This window comes from Hemitrygon akajei, unplaced genomic scaffold (assembly GCF_048418815.1).
Source record: "Hemitrygon akajei unplaced genomic scaffold, sHemAka1.3 Scf000056, whole genome shotgun sequence".
Taxonomy (NCBI): Eukaryota; Metazoa; Chordata; class Chondrichthyes; order Myliobatiformes; family Dasyatidae; genus Hemitrygon; species Hemitrygon akajei.
Window position 1 is genome coordinate 2,371,913 of NW_027331942.1, and position 23,230 is coordinate 2,395,142.

Below are 23,230 nucleotides of genomic sequence, written 5' to 3' on the forward strand. Positions count from 1 at the left end.
TATGCATCTGTTTTTGTTACTGCATTTACCTTTCCATAATCAGTGCAAAATCTAGCAGTGTTATGCATATATAGGTGTAAATATATATTTCCCAAACTTAGCTGGTAAATGATGCAGTCTTACGCTGGTGTGGTAAGGATATTTAGTTGAGTTCACGGGATTGAAGTGAGTGAGAGATTTGGCATCCAAACAGGTGTCATCGACCCTCTTCCGATGTCCTCCATATCTTCCAAGTTAGCCAAACATGACCAACTTAAGAGCAGCATCTTCAAGTGACAGTCTACCAACCCAGGCAAGGGTTTCTAGCAGATTTCACAGGGTCGCTCTTACATGCACTAATAGGCACAGACTGATTCCTCTTAACTGATCCTCACCGCCACCCCCCCCCACCCCATGGGCATTTAAAACTTCAGTGACAACTCTTCCCACTAGCCTTTGTGTGTCTGCCTGTCCCAAAAAACAAACAGCAACACTCCTTGAAATACCATTGTGCTGAACACCAGCTGTCCATCATGCAGGCCCTCCGCTCTATCTGTCTCTGTAACAAGCTGCTTGTGCTCTTCTCTCTCTCTCTCTTTTACAGACATGGTTCTTGGAGGCACAGTCCATAATCACAGGCCTAATAATACCATTGTTCAGCATATATTCAATTTCTTGCTCAACCAATTTACACTTTTCTACCTTCATGCAATATGGGTGTTGTTTAATCAGTTTGGCTGGTCCGAAATCTACGTCGTGTACTGCGACCGTGGTTTGTTTGGGAACATTGGGAAATAAACCTTTAAACTTCAGAATTAATTTCTTCAGCTGTTGTTGTTGCTTTGGCTGCAGATGAGCCAACTTATTATCAATGTTTTCTTGAACAACCGAGTTCATTAGCCTAACTGGGACCGTGTTTGGCTTGTGAAAAGTCTCAGATGAGTTAATTGTTTCATTCTCAGGGTTGCCAGATTCATATGTTTTGATAACAACACCCACAGATGGTGCCTGCTTGTCGAAATAAGTCTGTATCATATTTATGTGTAGCACCTGTGTTGGTTTGCGTCGGTCAGGTGTCTTAATAACATAATTCACATCATTAACGAGAGACTATTTCATATGGTCCACTGAATTTCTCCATAACTGGATTCATCCACATTGGAAATAAGGCAAGCACCTTACCCCCCACCTGGTATTTTCTTTCACAAGCCTGCTTATCAAACCAAAGCTTCACTTTGCTTTGAGAAATCTATAAGTTCTGTCTTGCTAGGCTACAGGACTGGTGTAGTTTGTTTTTGAACTTCAAAACATAGTCTAAGAAGTTAACATGTACATCCCATCAATCCACTGTTCCTTTAACAAGGTCAAAGGTCCCCTCATGCAGTGACCAAATACAAATTCAAATGGACTAAAGCCCAGTGAATCCTGTACTGACTCTCTTACTGTGAACAAAAAAAATATATTCCTTCATCCCAGTATTTTCCATTTTCAACACAGTATGTCTTATTCATTGTTTTCAGGGTGGAATGAAATCTATCTAAAGCCCCTTGTGATTCCGGATGGTATGCAGATGATGTAATTCATTTAGCTCCCAGTTCATAAACCACCTGCTGGAATAAACCAGATGTAGAATTACTTCCTTGATCAGACTGGACTGCTTTAGGCAAACCAAATAGAGTAAAAATCTTAGTAAGAGCCTTCGTCACAGTTTGAGCTTTAATATTCCTGAGAGGTATTGCCTCTGGAAATCTGGATGAGGTACTCATAATAGTTAGCAAATACCGATGGCCAGCTTTAGTCTTTGGCAATGGGCCAACACAATCCACTATAACTTTGGAAAAGGTTTCACCGAATACAGGTATAGGCCGGAGTGGGGCCACTGGGGTGACCTGATTAGGTTTATCCACAACTTGACAAGGGTGACAGGTTCTGCAAAAGGTCACAACATCTTTCCTCAAATTAGGTCATAAAATTCCTTCATAATCCTTTTTACAGTTTAATTCACTCCAAAATGGCCACCTAAGGACATACTGTGGGCCAAAGTTAAATTTTCAGTCCTGTAAACTTTAGGAACCACAACTTGGTGAACAATTGCCCATTCCTCACTCACAGGTGTAGCAGGTGGCATCCACTTCCTCATTAACACACCATCCTTGAGATAATACCCTACTTGCATTTTCTTAATCTCATCATCTGAGAGAGCTGTTTCTTTTAAAGCTTCAATCTCAGGGTCTCGGTTCTGTTCTGCTATAAACTCCTTCCTAGACAGGGATAAGTCTTTCTCATCAGACTGTCTACATGAATCCTGTTGAAACAATGAAGGTAGAAAAGTCCCTGACAAGTCAGCATAATCTGAATCCCGATTTTGGCTATCACTGGTATCAGAATCATGCTGCACAGAACTGTCTGTGTCGGCAGACTTTTTAGCCATACTGTGAGTTACTGCGCAGGAAGGATAAATGATAAAATCCATCTGAGGGTCGTCAGTGGTTGGCTTAGTTGTCAACAGCACTACAGGAACAACTTTACCATCTGCCAGGTCATTCCCTAACAGCAAAGTAACATCTTCCACCAGTAAACTGGAGCACAATCTGATCTTAACAGGTCTGGAAACCAACCCTGACTGTAAAGGTACCTTGGGCAATGGCACAAAAACCACGCCGCCCCCAATACCTTTAATAAGATTTACCTCACCAGTGTCAGTCTTATCACCAAACTTTAGAACGCTGTCTCATATAAGTGACTGAGAAGCCTCAGCATCTTGAAGAATTTTCACTGGTACCTTCGTAGACCCTTCCTTTACTAATACAAACCCATCGGACCTAAAATAATCAAATCCCTTCTTAACTCGGTCAGACCTCTCAGTACTTAACTGAGTCTCAACAGAATGTTCAGAACCCTGTGGGGTTATAGGTGCTTCAACATACTGAACACAGGCATTTGGGACTGCCTCCTTTTTCTTTTTCTTCTTCAGGATAGAACAGTTAGCCATCATATGGCAGCTTCTTACAATAGTAACAAGTAAGACCAGAATATTTCTCCTTCAACCGCTTCCCTACATCCTTACTCGTGTCACTAGTCCCAGCTTTAATTTCTGGTTTACCCTGGTGATCGCTTCTACTCTTTTTGGAAACTCTTATTCTGGGTAAATTTAACATTATGAGTTAAAGCGAACTCATCTGCTAATCTAGCAGACTCCTGCAATGTAGCAGCATCCTTTTCATCTAAATACGTCTTTATGTCATCAGGGACGCACCTTTTGAATTCTTCAATTACAACCAACTCTTTCAAGCTGTTAAAATCATCATTTATATTTTAATATCTGCACCAGCCAAAACACAAACTTCTCACAAGAAAATTCCATATAAGTCTGGTTCACACATTTCCTTGAATTTCTAAACTTTTGCCTGTATGATTCTGAGACCAACTTGTAAGTTTGAGCACAGCCTGTTTCACTATGTCATAATCAGCTGCTTCATCAACTGTCAAAGCAGAATAGGCTTGCTGAGCCTTCCCCTCAATTACACATTGTAAGAGAATAGGCCAACCCTTTTTGGCCACTTTAAACTCTGAGCAACTTCTCAAAATGCTGAAAGTATTTATCAACCTCTGCCTCGTCAAGTGGAGGTACCAATTTAACTTCCTGACTGTCCTCAAACTTATCACCAGTGTCTAACGCTAGACCCCTTTGCTGCAATCTCTCTATCTTTTCCAGCTCGAACACCCTCTGTCTTTCTGCTTCCTCCCTCTGTTTTTCTGCCTCTCTAGCCTCAAACTGCCTCTGCCTTTCCGCAGCCTCCATCTTTAACTTTTCTAACTTGTAATGGAGCTCAAGCTCACTAGGATTACTTTCAGGAAACACCTCCAAATCCTCCACTTTAAACACACCTCAGATACATGATGTTCAGCTATAATCCTCTGCATCTGTGCCTTCCTCATTGTCAATTTCACCGTAGCAAGTTTAAACCTTTTCACAATACACAACACCACGATCCTTCTGGCGTCCTCTAATGCCTCAGAGGTTGGTGCTTCCAGACATTTATCAACATCCATTGCTGCTGATTTTGCAGACAAATAAATCGAAAGGGATTTCCCCAATGAAATCAATAATTAATTAATCAACACGCCCTCAAATTTGTTCATATCCCAGATGCAGGCCCCAATTTTGTTATGAACAAATATTTAGAAACTAAAGCTTTAGAAATTAACCAGCAACTAGACTACTCCTGGAGTCTAGTTTTGATGTTAAAACCACTATCTTTACTAGTATCTACTTATAATAAAGTAAATTAAGCAAGATAAACAAAAGTTAACAGTGTTATGTGTATATATGTGTGTGTAAATTGTTACGTACCCCAAAACTGGGTCACTTACCAACAAAGATAGAGAGGTCCGTTGAAGTCTGATGGTACTATTTTTAACAGTATTTATTGATAAAAATACACAAAAATAATATCAATGCAAACATACAGATAATATACGTCGTCAATACTAAATCTAAAAGAGCGGGTATAATAATAATCAATAAGAAATAACTCTATCGTTGTCCAGGGGATTGTCCGATGTATTGTCTGATGGAAATATAAAAGTCACTCAAGTTCATGCAGGCTCCAGCCTTTTGTTGGAGTCAAGAGAGACAGATATTTTAAACTTGCCTGCTTTCCTTTTTATGTCGATCCTTCGAGAGTTCCGTTTTTGTAGTCGGTCCTTTAGCTAAGCCGTTCTGTGGAAAACTCGTCATCCGAGCAAGGATGGACACACACACAAGTCACCACCGGCAGTCGCTATTAAACGCTGTCATGGGATTTCTATCGTTTCTCCTGGTGCGTCTAAAGGGGTTGTTCCCCAGACCCTCTTTTATCCTTACTCACGGGGTCTCAGATGTCAATCAGGTTGGGATGATGCAATCCCTCAGCCAGCCCCCTCGGCTCATTCCCTGAGGACTTCAAATAAATACTACAGTACTCAATACACAATTCTGTCTCCAAGAGACAATGGCCGTTTCCCGTGGCTTTGTATCGCTGAGGGGCCAGGACATTCCAAACCCCATGTGGATTCTGCGTGTCTTTCTCTCATTTCTTGCGTCTCCTGACCTGAATTAATAGCGATCTTGCGATTCTCAAAAAGGTGGGGGCTACTTTGTACCCTTCAGCCCCTCAGAGTTGGGGCACAGGCGTAACAAAATATAACTCCCAAACTATTGAGCTCGCGGGAAACAAGGCTTAGAGTCTTGAGATGGTAAAGTATGGAAGTTCAGTTCATCCACGGAATAGGTGATGAGAGAGAGATATTTGTAATCCAGGGTAAATGTCGAGAGAAGGCAATTACGGCGATTTCCAAAGGTTCCATTGTGGTGAAACGAGAGAACAGTTGCTGTAGATTTTATGCTTCATCGTTTCAAATCCACATACGAATTATCACCGAAAGTGACTCGTCACAAGGGGTATCGCCTTCAAGTGAATTATCACACCACACCCAGCCAAGCGTTAACACATAAGTAGTCTTCACAGGATACCCCAAATCCGATCCACACCTATGGATCAAATGAGGTGATAACCACACATTCGATGTATGGTGAATCAACACTTAACCCACCCTTGTGGGCATAGGAAAGCTCTAAACAGTGACCCTTGGCCACTAGTTCCCTGGTTTCGATCCTTCCATTTTTCCTCCTTCATCTCCGCCTGACTCTGAGTGTCTGAGTCCTCGGTTAAAACTAAACAAGCTGTGAGCGATGTAAACAAGCTGCAAGCCCGACTGATTTGCCTTCTTAATCACTCTCTCTCTTAAAATGAATGTCCTCAGCAAGCAAAAGCAAGGAATTAATAAGAATGTGAACTGACTGGTGTGCCAGTAGTTGGGATGACTGAATGAATCCTTTCCAACATTCTGTGCAGGTGAATAGTTCAGAATGTGTGAACTGACTGGTGTTTCTGTAGGGTGGAGGACTGAGTGAATCCCTTCCCACAGACTGAGCAGGTGAACGGTTTCTCCCCAGTGTGAACTCGCTGATGTACCTTCAGTTTAGATGATTGAGTGAATCCCTTCCCACAGACTGAGCAGGTGAACGGTTTCTCCCCGGTGTGAACTGACTGATGTCTCTGCAGGTTGGATGAATCAGTGAATCTCTTCCCACATTCTGAGCAGGTGAATGGCTTCTCCCCAGTGTGAACTCGCTGGTGTGTCAGTAGGTGAAATGACCGAGTGAATCCCTTCCCACAGACTGAGCAGGTGAATGGCCACTCCCCAGTGTGAACCACCTGATGTACCTTCAGTTTAGATGAGAAAGTGAATCCCTTCCCACAGACTGAGCAGGTGAACGGTTTCTCCCCGGTGTGAACTGACTGATGTCTCTGCAGGTTGGATGAATCAGTGAATCTCTTCCCACAGACTGAGCAGGTGAATGGCTTCTCCCCAGTGTGAACTCGCTGGTGTGTCAGTAGGTGAAATGACCGAGTGAATCCCTTCCCACAGACTGAGCAGGTGAATGGCTTCTCCCCAGTGTGAACTTTCTGGTGACTCTGTAGGGTGGATGAATCAGTGAATCTCTTCCCACATTCTGAGCAGGTGAATGGCTTGTCCCCAGTGTGAACTTTCTGGTGACTCTGTAGGGTGGATGAATCAGTGAATCTCTTCCCACATTCTGAGCAGGTGAATGGCTTCTCTCCAGTGTGAACACGCTGGTGTCTCTGTAGGTGGGATGACTGAGTAAATCCCTTCCCACAGACTGAGCAGGTGAATGGCTTCTCCCCAGTGTGAACTCGCTGGTGTGTCAGTAGGCTGGAAGAGTTGATGAATCTCTTCTCACAGACTGAGCAGTTGAATGGCTTCTCCCCAGTGTGAACTCGCTGGTGTCTCACTAGTTTCGATGCCAAAGTGAATCCCTTCCCACAGTCTGAGCAGGTAAACGGCCGCTCCCCGGTGTGAACTCGCTGGTGAGCCATTAGGTCAAATGACCGAGTGAATCCCTTCCCACAGTCTGAGCAGATGAACAGCTTCTCCCCAGTGTGAACATGCTGATGACTCTTCAGGTTGGATGACTGAGTGAATCCGATCCCACAGACTGAGCAGGTGAACGGCCTCTCTCCAGTGTGAACTTGCTGGTGTCTCTGTAGGGTGGATGAATCAATGAATCCCTTCCCACATTCTGAGCAGGTGAAAGGCTTCTCCCCAGTGTGAACTCGCAGATGTATCTGTAGGTGGGATGACTGTGTGAATCCCTTCCCACAGACCGAGCAGGTGAACGGCTTCTCCCCAGTGTGAACTCGCTGGTGTGTCAGTAGGTGAGATGACAAAGTGAATCCCTTCCCACAGTCTGAGCAGGTGAATGGCTTCTCCCCAGTGTGAACTTGCTGGTGACTCTGTAGGGTGGATGACCAAGTGAATCTCATCCCACAGTCCGAGCAAGTGAATGGCCGCACCCCGGTCTGTACTCGCTGGTGTGCCATCAGGTCAGATGACCGAGTGAATCCTTTCCCAGAAATTCAGCAGATGACCAGCTTCTGACTGGTGTGTCCACAGGTGGGTTGACAGACTAAGTGCTTTCTTACACACAGAACAGGTGAATGACCTTGCCCAGTGTGAACTTGCTGATGTACCTTCAGTTGAGATGACTGACTGAATCCATTCCCAATGTCTGAGCAGAAGAATGGGCTCTCCCCTGTGTAAAATGACGGGCGTGCCAGTTGGTCAAATGACTGAGTGAATCCTGCCCCGTAGTCTGATCAGGTAGGATGGTCGATTGAATCCCTTGCTTCACTTCTTAATTATCTAGACAGAGACAGCAAAACTGGTGTGCCATGTCTGAGCTTCCGGGAGACAAATTCCTTCTCGTTTTTAACCTGTAAAAAGATTTACAAAATCCATCACTGGGTGTAGGACAACACTTCGGATGAGATTACTTGAGTTGCCAAGGTCTGATCCAGCATCACACTGTTACAGTGAGGTTCCACCCAAGTTGCACAGAGAAATCATCTTCTAACTGGGCACAGTGCTGGTATCTGGGATAACCATCAATTCCCTGATGCTCTTCTTGTTTCTATAGGAATGGGGCATTTCTGCAGTCTCCAATTTGTGCCTTGGCTCAGTTTGTCTCCCTCCATTGGTATTATTCCCTGTTCCTGCTGAGCTGCATGGGTGCCTGGCCACACAGTAACTGAAAAATTCTCACACAAATAGTCTTTCTTGACGTGCCGCTGGGATTTTCTTATATGTATTATTAACTTAAAGTGCCACAGTTTTAATGCCTTATAAAAATTTCTTGCTGAGATCAATGGTTGGTCCGCACAGCTGTTAAAGGCTCTTGCAGAAAAGTACCAACAAAGAAACAGGCCCTTTGGGCTATCTAGCTTGTGCTAAACTATTTAAACTCCCCACTCCCACACCCCTACCATTCAGGTACCTACACAAAACTCCTTAAATGTTGAAATCCAGCTCGCATTCACCATTTGTGTTGGCTGCTCATTCCACACCCAGATGACCATCTGTGTGAAGAAGTTTCCCCTCATGTTCCCCTTAACATTTCACCTTTCACCCTTAACCCATGGCCTCTGGTTGTAGTTCCACACCATCTCCGTGGTTAAAGCCAGCTTGCATTTTATCTATGCCCTTCTATCACAATCAAATCTCCCCTCAATCTTCTACATTCCAAGGAATAAAGTCCTAACCTGTTCAATCTTTCCTCGTAACCCAAGTCCTCCAGACCTGACAAAATCCTTGTGAATTTTCTCTGAACTCTCGGAACCTCTTTTACAACTTTCATCTATCTACTGTTGTCAGTGCTTTGGTTCATGATGGCCAATGGGCTGAAATCTTTCTTTCCATCTCTACCTAACTGTGATACCACTTTCAGTGAATTACAGACTTGTATTCCCAGGTCCCTTTCCTCTACAACACTCCTCAGTGCCCAACCAGTCACTGTGTAAGACCTACACTGGTAGGTCCTACCAAAGTGCAACACCGCACACTTGTCTGCATTAAATTCCATTTTCCATTTCGCAAACCATTTTTCCAGCTGGTCCGGATCGCACTGTAAGCCATGATAGTCTTCCTCGCTGTCCACTACACCCCAATCTTGGTGTCATCCACAAATTTACTGATCCAGTTAACCACACTATCATCCAGACTACTGATATAGATGACTAACAACAACAGGTCAAGCACTGATCCCTATGACACACAACTAGTCACAGGCCTCCAGTCAGAGAGGCAACCATCTTCTACCACACTCTGGCTTCTCCCAAAGACAGTGTCTCGTCCAATTTACTATCTCATCTTGAATGCTGAGTGACTGAACCTTCTTGACCCTCCTCCCAAATGAGACTTTGTCAAGTGCCTTGCTGAAGTCCATGTAGACAACATCCACTGCCTTGCCTTCATCCAATTTCCTGATAACTTCCTCGAGAAACTCTATAAGATTGGTGAGCCATGAACTACCAAGCTCAAAGTCATGTTGTCTATCCTTAATCAATTCACATCTATCCAAATACTTATATATCCAGTTCCTGCACAGAAGTTCCAATAACTTTCCCCCTACTGATGTCAAGCACACCAATGTACAATTTCTTGGTTTATTTTTAGAGCCTTTCTTGAACAGCGGAACAACATTGGTTGTCCTCCAATCCTCCAGTACCTCACCTGTCACTAAGGATGATTTAAATATCTGTGCTTGGGCCCCGACAACTTCTGCACTTGTCTTCCAAAGGGTCCCAGGGAACAATTTGTCAGGCCCTGGGGATTTATCCATGGCAATTTGCTTTCAGACGGCAAACACCTCCACCTCTGTAATCTGTACAGGGTCCATGAATTTGATGCTGCTTTGCCTCACTTCTATAGACTCTGTGTCCACCTCCTGAGTAAATACGAATGCAGAAAAAATCTCCCCCATCTATTTTGTCTTCTCATACGGATTACCATTCTGATTTTGTAAAGGATTAATTTTTTCCCTTGCAATCTTTTTGCTCTTAACATATCTGCAGAATCCATGAGGATTCTCCTTCACCTTGTCTGCTGGGGCAGCCTCATGCCTTCTTTCATCAGTGTTCACTTGAATTTCCTGTATCTCACAAGTAGCCCATTTGTTCCTATCTGCCTGTATGCACCTCCTTTTTATTGATCTGGGAGATGAAAACCAAAGGGGTGATAGAGCTGCATGGTGGGGGGTGGGGGTAAGGGGGGGTTAAACTAACATCTCAGGGGGAATGGATGCCTGAATAACAGAACAGATAGTGTTGGTGTTGTGGAGACAGATGTTGTTCAGACCTCAGACAAGGTCAGGAATGAAAAACGTTGAGCATGGTGCAGTGAATATGCTGAACCCTGTATATCTCAATGCAAGGAACATGATAGGAAAGGTGGATGTGTTCAGGGAATGGATCAACACCTGGAATTAAGATACTAGGATCTGGCAACTGTGGACTGGGACAGGCTGCTTTATGGCAAAGGTGTGCTTGGTAAGTGGGAGTCCTTCAAAGTGAAATTTTGAAAGTACAAAGCGGGTATGTGCTTGTCAGAATAAAAGGTAAAGATAGAAACTGCAGGGAACCTTGGATTTCAAGAGATATTGAGACCCTGGTGAAGCACTAAAATGGAGTTTCTTAACAGGGATAGGCAGGCAGGTTCTTATGAAGTATAAAATATACAAGAGAACACATAAGAGATAAGTCAGGATGGCTAAAAGCAGGCATGAGGTTGCCATTGCAGAAAAGATTAATCATCAGGGATTCCAGAGATAGATTAAGAGCAAAAGGATTTTAAGGCACAAAGTTGGTTCTCTGTAAGACCAGAATGGCAATGCACATATGGAACCAAAGCAGATGGGAGAGAAAGTGTGAAATTGTGTATTGGAGTGTGAAAATGCCACATTAAAATCATGGACCCTGTACAGATTAAAGAAGAGATGTTATTTCACTGTTCAATATAGATCATTGAGCATAGAAATCTACATCATATTCCAGGCCATTCAGCCTATAATGTTGTGCCAACCACGTAACTTACTCCAGAAAGTGCCTAGAATTTCCCTAGCACAGAGCCCTCTATTTCTCTAAGCTCCATGTGCCTATCTAAGAGGCTGTTAAAAACCCCTATTGTATCTGCCTCAACCACCACTGCTGGCAGTGGATTGCACACACACACTATTTTCTAAGTAAAAAACTTACCCTTGCCATCCCCTCGGTAACTATTTCCAAGCACCTTAAAACTATGCCCCCTCGTGTTAGTCATTTCAACCCTGGGGGTAAAACCTCTGGCTATCCACACGATCAATGCCCCTCATCACTTTATAGCCCTAAAAAAGGGTCTAAAGATCAGAAAGTAAATTATACATTGCTTTGAGGATCTGTTAGAATTATGAGGGTATAGAGAGGGTAAATGCAAACAGCTTTTTCCACTGAGGTTGGGTGGGATGACAACCAGAGGTCATGGGTAAGTGGGGAAGGTGAAAATTTAACGGGAACATTTGGGAATCTCTTTAATGAAATGGTCGTGAGAGTGTGGAATGAGATGCCTGCAAAAGTGGTGAATATAAGCCCAGTTTCAACAATAAGAGAAGTTTGATAGGTACTTGGATGGTAGGGCCATGAAGGGTGATTGACCAAGTGCAAGTAGTTGCATTAGACAGCTTAAATGTGTTCTCAGCATTGACTAGGTGGGCTAAACAGCCTGTTTCTGTACTGAACTTCTCCATGTTTCTGTGACAGAGAAGCTGGCCAAACTTGTAAGGGGAAAGGTAGGAGTGACAACGGAGCAGCAATGGCTGGAGTTTCTGGGAGCAATTCGGGAGCTGAGTGATCGATACATCCCAAAGAAGCGGAAGCATTGGAAAGGCAGAATGACACAACCATGGCTGAAATGAGAAGCCAAAACCAACATAAAGACCAAAGAGAGAGCAAACAAAAGAGCAAAAACTATTGGGAAGCTTTTAGAAACCAACAGAAGATGACAAAAAAAAAGTCAGATGAGCTCGCATGGATTTATGATTTGTAGTCATTAATGAGTCTTGGTAGCACCCAACTGTCTGAGGCATTCAGAAGAATAAAATATCCGGGGCCTCAATATCTCTTGAAAACCAAGGTTCCCTGCACCATTTACCTTTCAACTTTTATTTTTACAGGCACATACAAACGCAACACCCTCAAAATTTCACTTCTGAAGGCCTCACACTTACCAAGTACTCCTTGGCCAGAAAACAGCCTGTCGCAAACCATACTTATCAGATCCTTTCTGATACCATCAAAATTGACCTTTCTCCAATTTAGAATATCAATCCATGGCCCAGACCTCTCTTTTTCCATATTTACTTTTGAATCGCATGGCATTATGATCACTAATTTCAGTCATCAGCCCTGGATCATTTCCTAACAGCTTATTGCACACTTCTACGTCGGGATTCCTACGCACTGATTAAGGGCACATTTGACAAACTTTACCCCATTTAGTCCTTTTACATTCTGGGAGTCCTAGTCAATATATGGAAAGTTCAAATCACTTACTGCATCAAGTTTTGTTTCTTGGCATGGTCTGTGATTTCTCTAAAAATTTGTTCCTCTAAATCCCTCAGACTGTTGGGTGCAACAAAGTCCCAATCATGGCTACAATATCGTAATTCCCTGTCCTGAGCTCATCTGGCTTTCCTACGATGCTTCTTGCATTGTGATATACACAGCTCAGCACATTCATCGCACCATGCTCAGCCATTTGATTGCTGACTCTATCTGAGGTCTGAACAACTTCTGACCAAGCCTGTAAAGATGGGAATCTGTCCCCCCAGTTTAACTCCCTACTGCTCCAATACTTACCAACTAAATTAGCCAACATGATTAAAACAAATAATATGGATTGGCCTGACAGTGACCAAAATCGAATGTGACAAGCTTTGACATATTGTTGGGACCTGACTTTCAAATCCCAATCAACCCTGAAGGGAACTAATATTAAAGGTGAAGATGTTCAGTGGGAAGAAGGATGCGAGAGGGCGATATCTGGGGATCAGAAATGGGAACAAAAACCTACCAAGGGACAGGTGGGGACAACAACCCGTTTTCAAATTAACAAGCAAGGATGCTTACTGCCGTGAGTACCACCCCTCAGGAAGATCCCAACGGAACATTGCAAGTTGCTGGAATTCCAATTCCATTTATGATTGATATGCCGGCAACCACAACCACTCTCAATCAGGAAATTATATCGGAAAATGGATTCCAGCTATCAAACACTAATATCACTCTGTCTGGGTTCGAAGGCACGGAACGCACGTATTCACATACACAGCCACTACAGGTGGAATTCCAGGGGGATTGAGAAAAGCCAGTATTATGCACCCCTCTAGGGACAAAGTTCCCAGTCACATTAGAGAGGTTAAAGGAAGAGAGAACAGTGCATTACTGGCTGAAGATCTGGATTTCCTTTGGCGACAGACAGGACAGGTGGTTCCCCATACCACCGTGAGGGTTTGCCTTGGGTTCAAGCCAAAGAGCCTAGGGTTCCTTGCCTACACCCTGATGAAACAAGCCTCCAGCACCAAGGGAGGCTGGCCAGACTTGGCCGCATGCCAACTCTGATACTGGAAGGACTCAGGTGAAGACAGGACATCTGGTAAGACACTCTTTTAATATTGACCGAACCCAAGAGGCTGTACCCCATCTCTGGGCAATCTCAGGCCATGAAATTGGCCTTGCTTGTTAATTTCTAAAACTGCCCCCCGTCTGGATCACCATGAAAGAAGGACAGACTCTCCCATCCACTCTGCAATATCCCCTCAAGCCCGAGGCAATGTTTTATGAGAATGGAAGCCCTTTTGTGGATCCAGCAGGGAAACAATATTCTGATGATGCGATAGTAACTGACAGTGAAGTAATTGAGCAGGCCTCTTTTGAAGCAGCTGTCTCGTCCAGAAGGCTGAGCCGTTTGCTCTGACTTGTGCCTGTATCCTAGCAACAGATAAAAGTGCGAACAATTACACGGACTCCCGTTATGCATTTGGAGTTGTACATGACTACCGGGCTCTCTGGGAACATGGGGATTCCTGATTTGCTCTGGCCACCCCATTAGTAATGCCTCCTTTGTAAACAACTTACTCACCGCTCAACAGCTACCTCGAGTTTTGGCTATTATTAAATGTGCGGCCCACACCCGCATGTCCAACCAGGTCACTAAACTCAATGCTTCAGCAGATTAGACAGTGAAAAGTGCTGCACAATCCTTGATAGTTGTAGTCTCCTCGGGTTCCCATCAAGCAATCCTCCATGACTCAAGCAGAACGAGTTTGCCAGACATGTGGGAGGTACGTACTTTTCAGGGGGACGCCTCTGAGGAGGAGTGCAAGCTGTGGTTCCAGGTGGGGTGCCAGAAAGACCCCGACCGAGGTTTCTGGATCACCCCAGCGGAACAGGTTTGTGTTCCTACACAGTTTTTACCTATATTGATCAATTCTGCACACACCTGGAAAAGGAGGGAATGGTTGTTAACCTGCACCCTGCACACCGGGTACGACTTCCTTGACCATTTTCGTGTCTACAAGTTGATGTTACTGAATTGCCTAGAGTACATTGCTATAGATGCTGCTTAGTTATTATAGATGCATTTAACAGGTGGATTGAAGCTATTCCAACTACCAATAATACTGTTATGACTGTTGTGAAGGTATTATTACGGGATATAATTCCCAGGTACGGCCTGCCAGAGATGCTGAGCTCTGACAATGGCCCACACTTTGTGGCGAAAGCAAGCGAAGGGGTGTGTAACAAACTAGCTATCAAGCAACATTTCCACTGTGTACACCACCCACGGGCCGTTGGCTTAGTGGAAAGAGTCAATGGCACTCTGAAGAGTAAATTGGCCAAACTAACAGCGGAGACTGGACTCACTTGGTTGAAGGTCCCACTGTTAGACCTATTCTACATGAGGGTCACCCCACAGGGGAAAACAGTGTTGTCACCAGCTGAAATCATTTATGGACGGCCCATGAGGACACCCTGTGGACCAAGACCTTGTGCACCATTGTTCCCAGAAAGTCTACCAGGTAAATTGGATATGCATACCCTCGGGGAAGAGATGGGGAAATACATATGCCAACTGAACAAAATTTTCCAAGCATTACATTCACAGGTACAACAGGCTTACAAGGAAGAGAACCACCCTGCAGAGAGGAGTGACTATCCCACCCTAGAACCTGGGAATTTTGTCCTGACCAAGAACTGGGATTGAGGGAAACTCAGACCTCGGTGGAGAGGACCATATTAGGTGTTACTGACCACTCCACGGCTCTGAGACTGAAGGGGCAATCTCGGTGGATACATCAAACAGACTACAATCGTGTTACTGAAGGAACTGAGTAGAAGGACTCTCTCAGACTAAAGGAAAAGGTATTGGTTGATCGTGGTGTGGTGAACCTCTAGGTTTCTTGTCATTTTAAGAGAGATTGCCTGAGTGACGTCAGCCGCCGGCTTTCTCGGCTCCTGTTTGATTCTTACTGAGAGAGAGGGAGGGGTGGAACTATTTGACTCTACAGCGTGTTTACACTTGCTCACAGCTTGCGTTTACATAGCTCGCAGTTTGCTTTATTTAAGCAAAGACAGTCAGAGACAGACAGTCAGATGGAGAGAAAGAAAGAAGATGGAAGGTTCGAAACAAAGGATCTAGTGGCCGAAGTTCGGTGTTTGAACTCTCCTGTGCCCACAAGGGTGGGTTGATTATCGATCCAGCAAATACCTGGAAAATACCTGAGGAGGAAGGTAAAGCTGCGTGAGCGCGGGTGACGTCAGTGGCGAGCGCGGGCTTTAAAAAGCGACCCACTTTTAGGAGCGGGAGTAAGGAGTGCTTGTGATCGACATACGACTGGAGATCGGAGGATCAGTCGTTGTAGGTAGGCCAAGACCCTCGGACCTACCTGGAAAATACCTGAGGAGGAAGGTAAAGCTGCGCGAGCGCGGGTGACGTCAGTGGCGAGCGCGGGCTTTAAAAAGCGACCCACTTTTAGGAGCGGGCAGTGTCGGTGCGGGCAGCGGAGTGCGCAGGAGCAGAGTGCTGGGCTTTGGCTCAGCGGGCTTCGGCGCAAGAGGACTTTGGCAAGAAGACTTTGGCTGCTTTTCATTTATTCTGACTAATCTGGGATCAGGTAATGGGGGAGACGCTTAGAGCAGTGGTGTGCTCCGTATGCAGTATGTGGGAGGTCAGGGTCAACACAGTTGTCCCTGATGACCACACCTGCAATAGGTACATCCAGCTGCAGCTCCTATCAGACCGAGTTAGGGAATTGGAGCAGGAGCTGGATGAACTACGGATCATTCGGGAGGCAGAGGCAGAGATAGATAAGAGTTATCGGGAGGCAGTCACACCGAAAAGAAAGGAGGTAGGCAAATGGGTGACAGTCAAGAGAGGCAGGGGGAGCAGACAGAGAGAGAAGAGCACCCCAGTGGCCGTTCCCATCAAAAATAAGTATACCGTTTTGGATAATGTTGGTGGGGATGACCTACCAGGAACAAGCTGCAGTGGTCCTGTCTCTGGCACTGAGGTTGGACCCGCGACTAGGAAGGGGAGGAGGGAAGAGAAGAGAGCAGTAGTGATAGGGGATTCTATAGTCAGGGGGGCGGACAGGAGATTTTGTGGGGAAGATCGGGAGTCTCGGATGGTATGTTGCTTCCCTGGTGCCGGGGTCCGAGACATCTCAGATCGGGTGCAGTTTATTCTCGAGAGGGAGGGCAAGGATCTACATGTTGTGGTCCATGTAGGGACCAATGACATGGGTAGGATGAGTGAGGGGGTCCTGCGTAGGGAGTTCAGGGAGTTAGGTGCGAAGCTGAAGAGCAGGACCTCCAGGGTAACAATCTCAGGATTGCTACCTGTGCCACGTGCGAGTGAGACAAGGAACAGGAGGATTATAAAAATTAATACGTGGCTGAGAGGATGGTGCAGGAGGGAGGGCTTCAGGTTTGTGGATAATTGGGCCTTATTCCAGGGAAGGTGGGATCTGTTCCGAAGGGACGGTTTACACCTGAACTGGAGCGGTACTAACATTCTTGCAGGGAAGTTTGCTAGAGCTTCTTGGGAGGGTTTAAACTAAATTTGCAGGGGGTGGGGATCCAGAATGTGAGAGAGGATAGCAAGAGGATGAATAAAGGACAGGTGGGGACTACACGGTTCCGGAATATTAAGTGTGTCGTAGAGGAAGGTGGGGCGGAACAAGCGATAAGGGGGACTCGTGTAGAGAGGGATGGTCTGACTGAACATGGAGTTAAATGTGTTGCAAGAATAAGTAAATGTAGGAAGGACAACAAAATTCTAGGGGCGTATAGCCCGATGGGAGATCGGGGAGCTGGGTTAAGCACAATAGGCAGCAATTCAAACAGAGAGAGGAGAAATGGGTTAAAAATTCTATATCTGAATGCACGGTGTCAGGAATAAGGCGGATGAGCTTGAAGCCCAGGTGCGAATGGGTAACTATGATGTTGTTGGGATAACGGAGACATGGCTGCAGGGAGATCAGACCTGGGAAATGAATGTACAAAGGTATACGTGCATGTGGCAAAGGTAATGTCGCAGTAGTTATGGGGGATTTCAACATGCAGGTGAACTGGGAGAATCAGGTTGGTGCTGGACCACAGGATAGGGAGTTTGTAGAGTGCCTACGGGATGCATTCTTGGAACAGCTTGTACCAGAGCCGACCAGGGACAAGACTATTCTGGATTTAGTGTTATGTAATGAACAGGATTTGATAAGCGATCTCGCAGTAAAGGAGCCTTTAGGAGGTAGTGATCACAATATGATAAGCTTTTATCTGCAATTTGAGAAGGATAAGGGCAGCTCGGAGGTGTCAGTGTTGCAGATGAACAGGGGAAACTATGGAGCCATGAGGGAGGAGCTGGCCAAAGTTGACTGGACGGATAGCCTAGCAGAAAAGACAGTGGAAATGCAATGGCAGGTATTCTTGGGAATAATGCACAAGGTGCAAAATCAGTTCATCCCCCAGAAAAGGAAGGATTCAAAGGGGGGAAAGGGGCCTCAGTGGTTGACAAAGGAAGTCAGAGACTGCCTAGCATTAAAAAAAAGGAAATATGACAGAGCTAAGGTGAGTGGGTGGACAGATGATTGGGAAGTTTTTAAGGAACAACAGAACTTAACTAAAAAGACAATACGGGGAGAAAAAATGAGGTACGAACGCAAGCTAGCCAGGAATATAAAGGAAGATAGCAAAAGCTTTTTTTTTCAGGTATGTGAAGAGAAAGAAGATAGTTAAGAACAATGTTGGACCCTTAAAGAATGAATTGGGTGAAATTGTTATGGGAAACAGAGAAATGGCAGAAGAATTTAATGAGTACTTTAGATCTGTTTTCACTAAGGAAGACACAAGCAATCTTCCAGATGTCTGGATGGGCCAAGGACATAGGGTAACAGAGGAAATGCAACATATTGACATTCGGAAGGAAACGGTGATGAGAAGACTGATGGGACTGAAGGCTGACAAATCCCCAGGTCCAGATGGTCTGCACCCTAGGGTACTAAGAAGGTGGCTCTGGAAATTGCGGATGTATTGGTAATCATTTTCCAATGTTCCTTAGATTCAGGATCAGTTCCTGAGGATTGGAGAATGGCTAATGTTATCCCACTTTTTAAGAAAGGAGGGAGGGAGAAAACAGAGAACTATCGACCTGTCAGCCTGACATCGGTGGTGGGAGAGATGCTAGAGTCCATTATTAAGGATGAAATAGTGGCATATCTAGATAGCAGTGATAGGATTGGGCCGAGCCAGCATGGATTTACCAAGGGTAAATCATGCTTGACTAATCTGTTGGAGTTTTTCGAGGATGTAACCAGGAAGTTAGATGGGGGAGATCCAGTGGATGTAGTGTACCTCGATTTTCAGAAGGCATTTGATAAGGTCCCACATAGAAGATTGGTGGGTGAAATCAAAGCTCAGGGCATCAGGGGGAAGGCATTGACATGGATAGAAAACTGGTTGGCAGATAGAAAGCAAAGGGTAGCGGTGAATGGGTGTTTCTCAGAATGGCAGGTGGTGACTAGTGGGGTGCCACAGGGCTCGGTATTGGGACCACAGCTGTTTACCATTTACGTTAACGATTTGGATGAAGGTATAGAGAATAGCATCAGCAAATTTGCTGATGATACTAAGCTGGGTGGCAGTGTGACATGTGATGAGGATGTTAGGAGAATTCAGGGTGACTTGGATAGGCTGGATGAGTGGGCAGATACTTGGCAGATGGCGTTTAATGTGAATAAGTGTGAGGTTATCCACTTTGGGAGTAAGAACAGGAAGGCAGATTATTATCTGAACGGTATAGAGTTGGGTAAGGGAGTAATACAAAGAGATCTCGGAGTCCTTGTTCATCAGTCACTGAAGGTGAATGAGCAAGTGCAGCAGGCAGTGAAGAAGGCTAATGGAATGTTGGCCTTTATTACAAAGGGAATTGAGTACAAGAGCAAGGAAATCCTCTTGCATTTTTACAGAGCCCTGGTGAGACCACACCTGGAGTATTGTGTAGTTTGTGTAGTTTTGGTCTCCAGGGTTAAGGAAGGACATCCTGGCTGTAGAGGAAGTGCAGCGTAGATTCACGAGGTTAATTCCTGGGATGTCTGGACTGTCTTACGCAGAGAGGTTAGAGAGACTGGGCTTGTACACGCTGGAATTAAGGAGATTGAGAGGGGATCTGATTGAAACATATAAGATTATTAAGGGATTGGACAAGATAGAGGCAGGAAATATGTTCCAGATGCTGGGAGAGTCCAGTACCAGAGGGCATGGTTTGAGAATAAGGGGTAGGTCATTTAGGACACAGTTAAGGAAAACCTTCTTCTCCCAGAGAGTTGGGGGGGTCTGGAATGCATTGCCTCAGAAGGTAGTAGAGGTCAATTCTCCAGATGCTTTCAAGAAGGAGCTAGATAGGTATCTTATGGATAGGGGAATCAAGGGATATGGGGACAAGGCAGGAACTGGATATTGATAGTAGATGATCAGCCATGATCTCAAAATGGCGGTGCAGGCTTGAAGGGCCGAATGGTCTACTTCTGCACCTATTGTCTATTGAATGTGTGATTGTCACTTTGTTTGATCCACTCGAGTGGATCTTTACATTTGGCAGTAACCTGTGAAGACCACTTGTGCTAACCCTTGCCTGGGGTGGTAATTCACTTGTACAGGGTAACCCGTGACAAATCACTGTTGGTGATAATTCCTATAATCCATATGGGGATTTTGATGGAGTATCCCGTGGCTACCACTTTTGTTAACCCTTAACTGGATTCAGGTGTGTTATGTGGTAACCACTTGTGAGAAAGGTATTCTGTGGAAATCACTGTCAGTTATACTTTGTGTGTTGGATCTGGATTGGGAGAACCTTGTGGAATCTACCTGTGTGTTAACCCTTGCCTGGGTGGTAGTTCCCTTTGAAGACGGTACCCCTGTTATCAGCTAGTTTTGGTGATAATTCATATGTGGATTTGGAACGAAGACGGATAAGATCTTCGGCGACTGTTATCCTGTTTTACCACCGTGGAACTTGTGGAATTGGAAGCAATTGCCTACTCTCGACATTCACCTTCGATTACAAATATCTCTCTCACATCATTTATTCCGTGGATGAGCTGAACTTTCATACTTTACCATCTTAAGACTCTAAGCTTGGTATTCCCTGAGCTCAATGGTTTGGGAGTTATATTTACACATATGTATACACATAACACTGTTAACCATAGAACACTACAGCACAGTACAGGCCCTTCAGCCCTCCATGTTGTGCCGACCCATATAATCCTTTAAAAAATGTACTAAATCCACACTACCACATAACCCTCTATTTTTCTTTCATCCATGTGCCTGTCCAAGAGGCACTTAAATATCCCGAATGTTATAGCCTCCACCACCATCCCTGGCAAGTCATTCCAGGCACCCACAACCCTCTGTGTAAAATAACTTACCACTGATGTCTCCCCTAGACTTCCCTCCCTTAATTTTTTACATATGCCCTCTGGTATTTGCTATTGCTGCCCTGGGAAACAGATCCACCCTGTCTATGCTTCTCATAATCTTGTAGACCTCTATCGTCCCCTCTCATTCTTCTACTCTCCAAAGAGAAAAGTCCCAGCTCTGCTACCCTTGATTCATATGGCTTGTTCTCCAAACCAGGCAACATCCTGGTAGATCTCCTCTGCACCCTCTCCATAGTGTCCACATCCTTCCTATAATGAGTTGACCAGAATTGAACATTAAGTGCAGTCTCACCAGAGATTTGTAGAGTTGCAACATGACCTCTCTACTCTTGAACTCAATCCCCCTGTTAATGAAGCCTAGCATACCATAGGCCTTCTTAACCACCCTATCAACCTGTGCAGCAACCTTGAGGGATGTATGGATTTGAACCCCAAGGTCCCTTTTGATTGTTTTGCTTAAGTTGTTATATTATAAGTAGATACAAATAAAGATAGTGGTGTTAACATCAAAACCAGACTCCATGTGTGGTCTATTGCTGCTGGTTCATTTAAATTGTTACAGGTATGTAACAGTGGTGTTCGTGTTTATGTCTTTGAGAGGGATCACCCCACAATCCGGGGTCCCCATGTTAACACATTTCTGTGTCTCTGTCACACCGATGCCAAACAGGTAGAACTAGGGCCACCAAACGCAACTTCCTAGACTGGGAAACATGCATCCTGGCCATACTTGCAGGTGCCCAGCAGCGGAGAGGAATAACTGAGACTGAGTGATTTTGGATGATCACTTTTCTCTCCTATGGAGTAGCCAGGAATCCACCAAAGATAATCAATTTGGCTAAGGCACTTGAGGAGCCGGACACAATACTGCAGGGGCCCTGACAGAAACAAAGGCCCAAGTAACAGAAATATCAACTGAAATGATTGCAATCCGGCAAACAGTCGTACAGAATCGTATGGCTTTAGATTTTATCCAAGCTGAGAAAGGGGGAACCTGTGTTATTATTGACACAGAATGCTGCACCTATATCCCTGATGAGTCTACTAACATTACATCCCTCTCCAAGCACACTGCCAGGGAGATTGACAGCATCAAGAAAGTAGGGCAGGATTTACACAGGTTCACCGAAGGGTCGAAATGGTAGTATTTGAATTCCTGTTTGGTAAAATGTGAGGCATGATATTGCATTATGGCTTAATAGTTGTGCATATCATTGTTATAATTACTGTTGTGTACTGTTTTTATTCATTGATAAGTCAATGCTGTACACGGTTGCTCTCTCTGTAAAAAAAATTACGGCTTTGTTGATCATGTAATGATCAAAAGGAGGGAGTGGTAAAGTATGTAAAAGGGTTAACACTTCCTTAAACAATAGCCGCCTGTTCTTCTGAAAGAAATTGCTGATGATTAGCCAATGTACTAAGCCATGCTGAGCCATATTTCTTCTTGAGGGCAGCTAGCTAGGGTTTCTGGATGTTTATCTGAATTGTGCACTCATGCGTAGAGATAGGACAGCTTCAGTCCGTTCTGTGTGTTTAAGCCATTATGACTATTTTGTAATTTAAATTAAGGGGCTGTAATATAGTAAATAACTTTGGCTCCAGCCTGCCTTGTGTGGTGGATATCTGGACAGATATATCTGTGGTGTAAGGGGAATTGTTAGTCAGTTAGTGGATTGGATACTAACGACACTAACGACATAAACAGTCTATGACTGTTCCTGTTTGAACGACTAACTGAGTAAGCCCAGGTGCTTGGAGTAAAGAGTTTGTATTTATACGGTCTCTGAGTGACTTTATCTGGATTCGACTTCCACAGAATGGGAGTGGTTTTAAAGGACTGGGCTGCTGGAAGCACATTACCAGACCTGGAGTGATTGCAACTGGATCTGACAGAGGCATAACTGGCTCCTCTGGGCACATTCAGTCTCACTCCAACAATTTCCTACCTTCCTTTTACAGGTATGTAATGTCTAAAGGACCAGTGTTTCAGTAAATGAGACTCACCAAACTTTCTCCTGACTGAATCACTGGATTCTATGAGTCAGATGGGTTCTCTCCAGTTGACGCTCTCAATCCTCGGGCTGGTTCACTTGTTGATGTTCCACTGTCTTCAGTTGTGGTTTGCTTCCAGTTGGGTTTTTCTTCCAATAAATCTCTCACCGCAGGTCTAACTTTAACATGAAAGATAATGAAGCACATTGACAATAGAAAGGAGAACCAAACATTTCTGCTTAATGTTACTAAGAGCAAAACTCACTGAAATTTAAATGTTGAAGGTAGATATAATGATCTCAGTGAACAATCTTTTAT

At 44.6% G+C, this 23,230-nt stretch overlaps 1 protein-coding gene across 2 annotated transcripts; it reads right to left on the minus strand.

The window, feature by feature from the left end:
* Positions 1-1,245: 1,245 nt before the first annotated feature.
* On the minus strand, positions 1,246-23,096 carry LOC140721467 (uncharacterized). Of its 2 annotated transcripts, none has more exons than XR_012097384.1 (2): positions 22,925-23,096; positions 1,246-1,589 (listed from the first exon to the last, which is right to left on the minus strand). XR_012097384.1 is itself a non-coding variant. In XM_073036292.1 (2 exons), exon 2 carries the CDS (start codon positions 7,425-7,427, stop codon positions 5,886-5,888), a length of 1,542 nt encoding a protein of 513 aa, XP_072892393.1. In that variant the 5' UTR covers positions 7,428-7,820; positions 22,925-23,096; the 3' UTR covers positions 4,650-5,885. The 2 variants fall into 2 exon arrangements, 1 of the variants encoding a protein (XP_072892393.1); XM_073036292.1 differs by lacking the exon at positions 1,246-1,589 and adding an exon at positions 4,650-7,820.
* Between the last annotated feature and the right edge of the window lie 134 nt (positions 23,097-23,230).

What these genes read in the sequence shown, in the direction of transcription:
- LOC140721467 (XM_073036292.1), bottom strand. Translation starts at nt 7,427, where the DNA reads ATGGCACACCAGCGAGTACAGACCGGGGTGCGGCCATTCACTTGCTCG.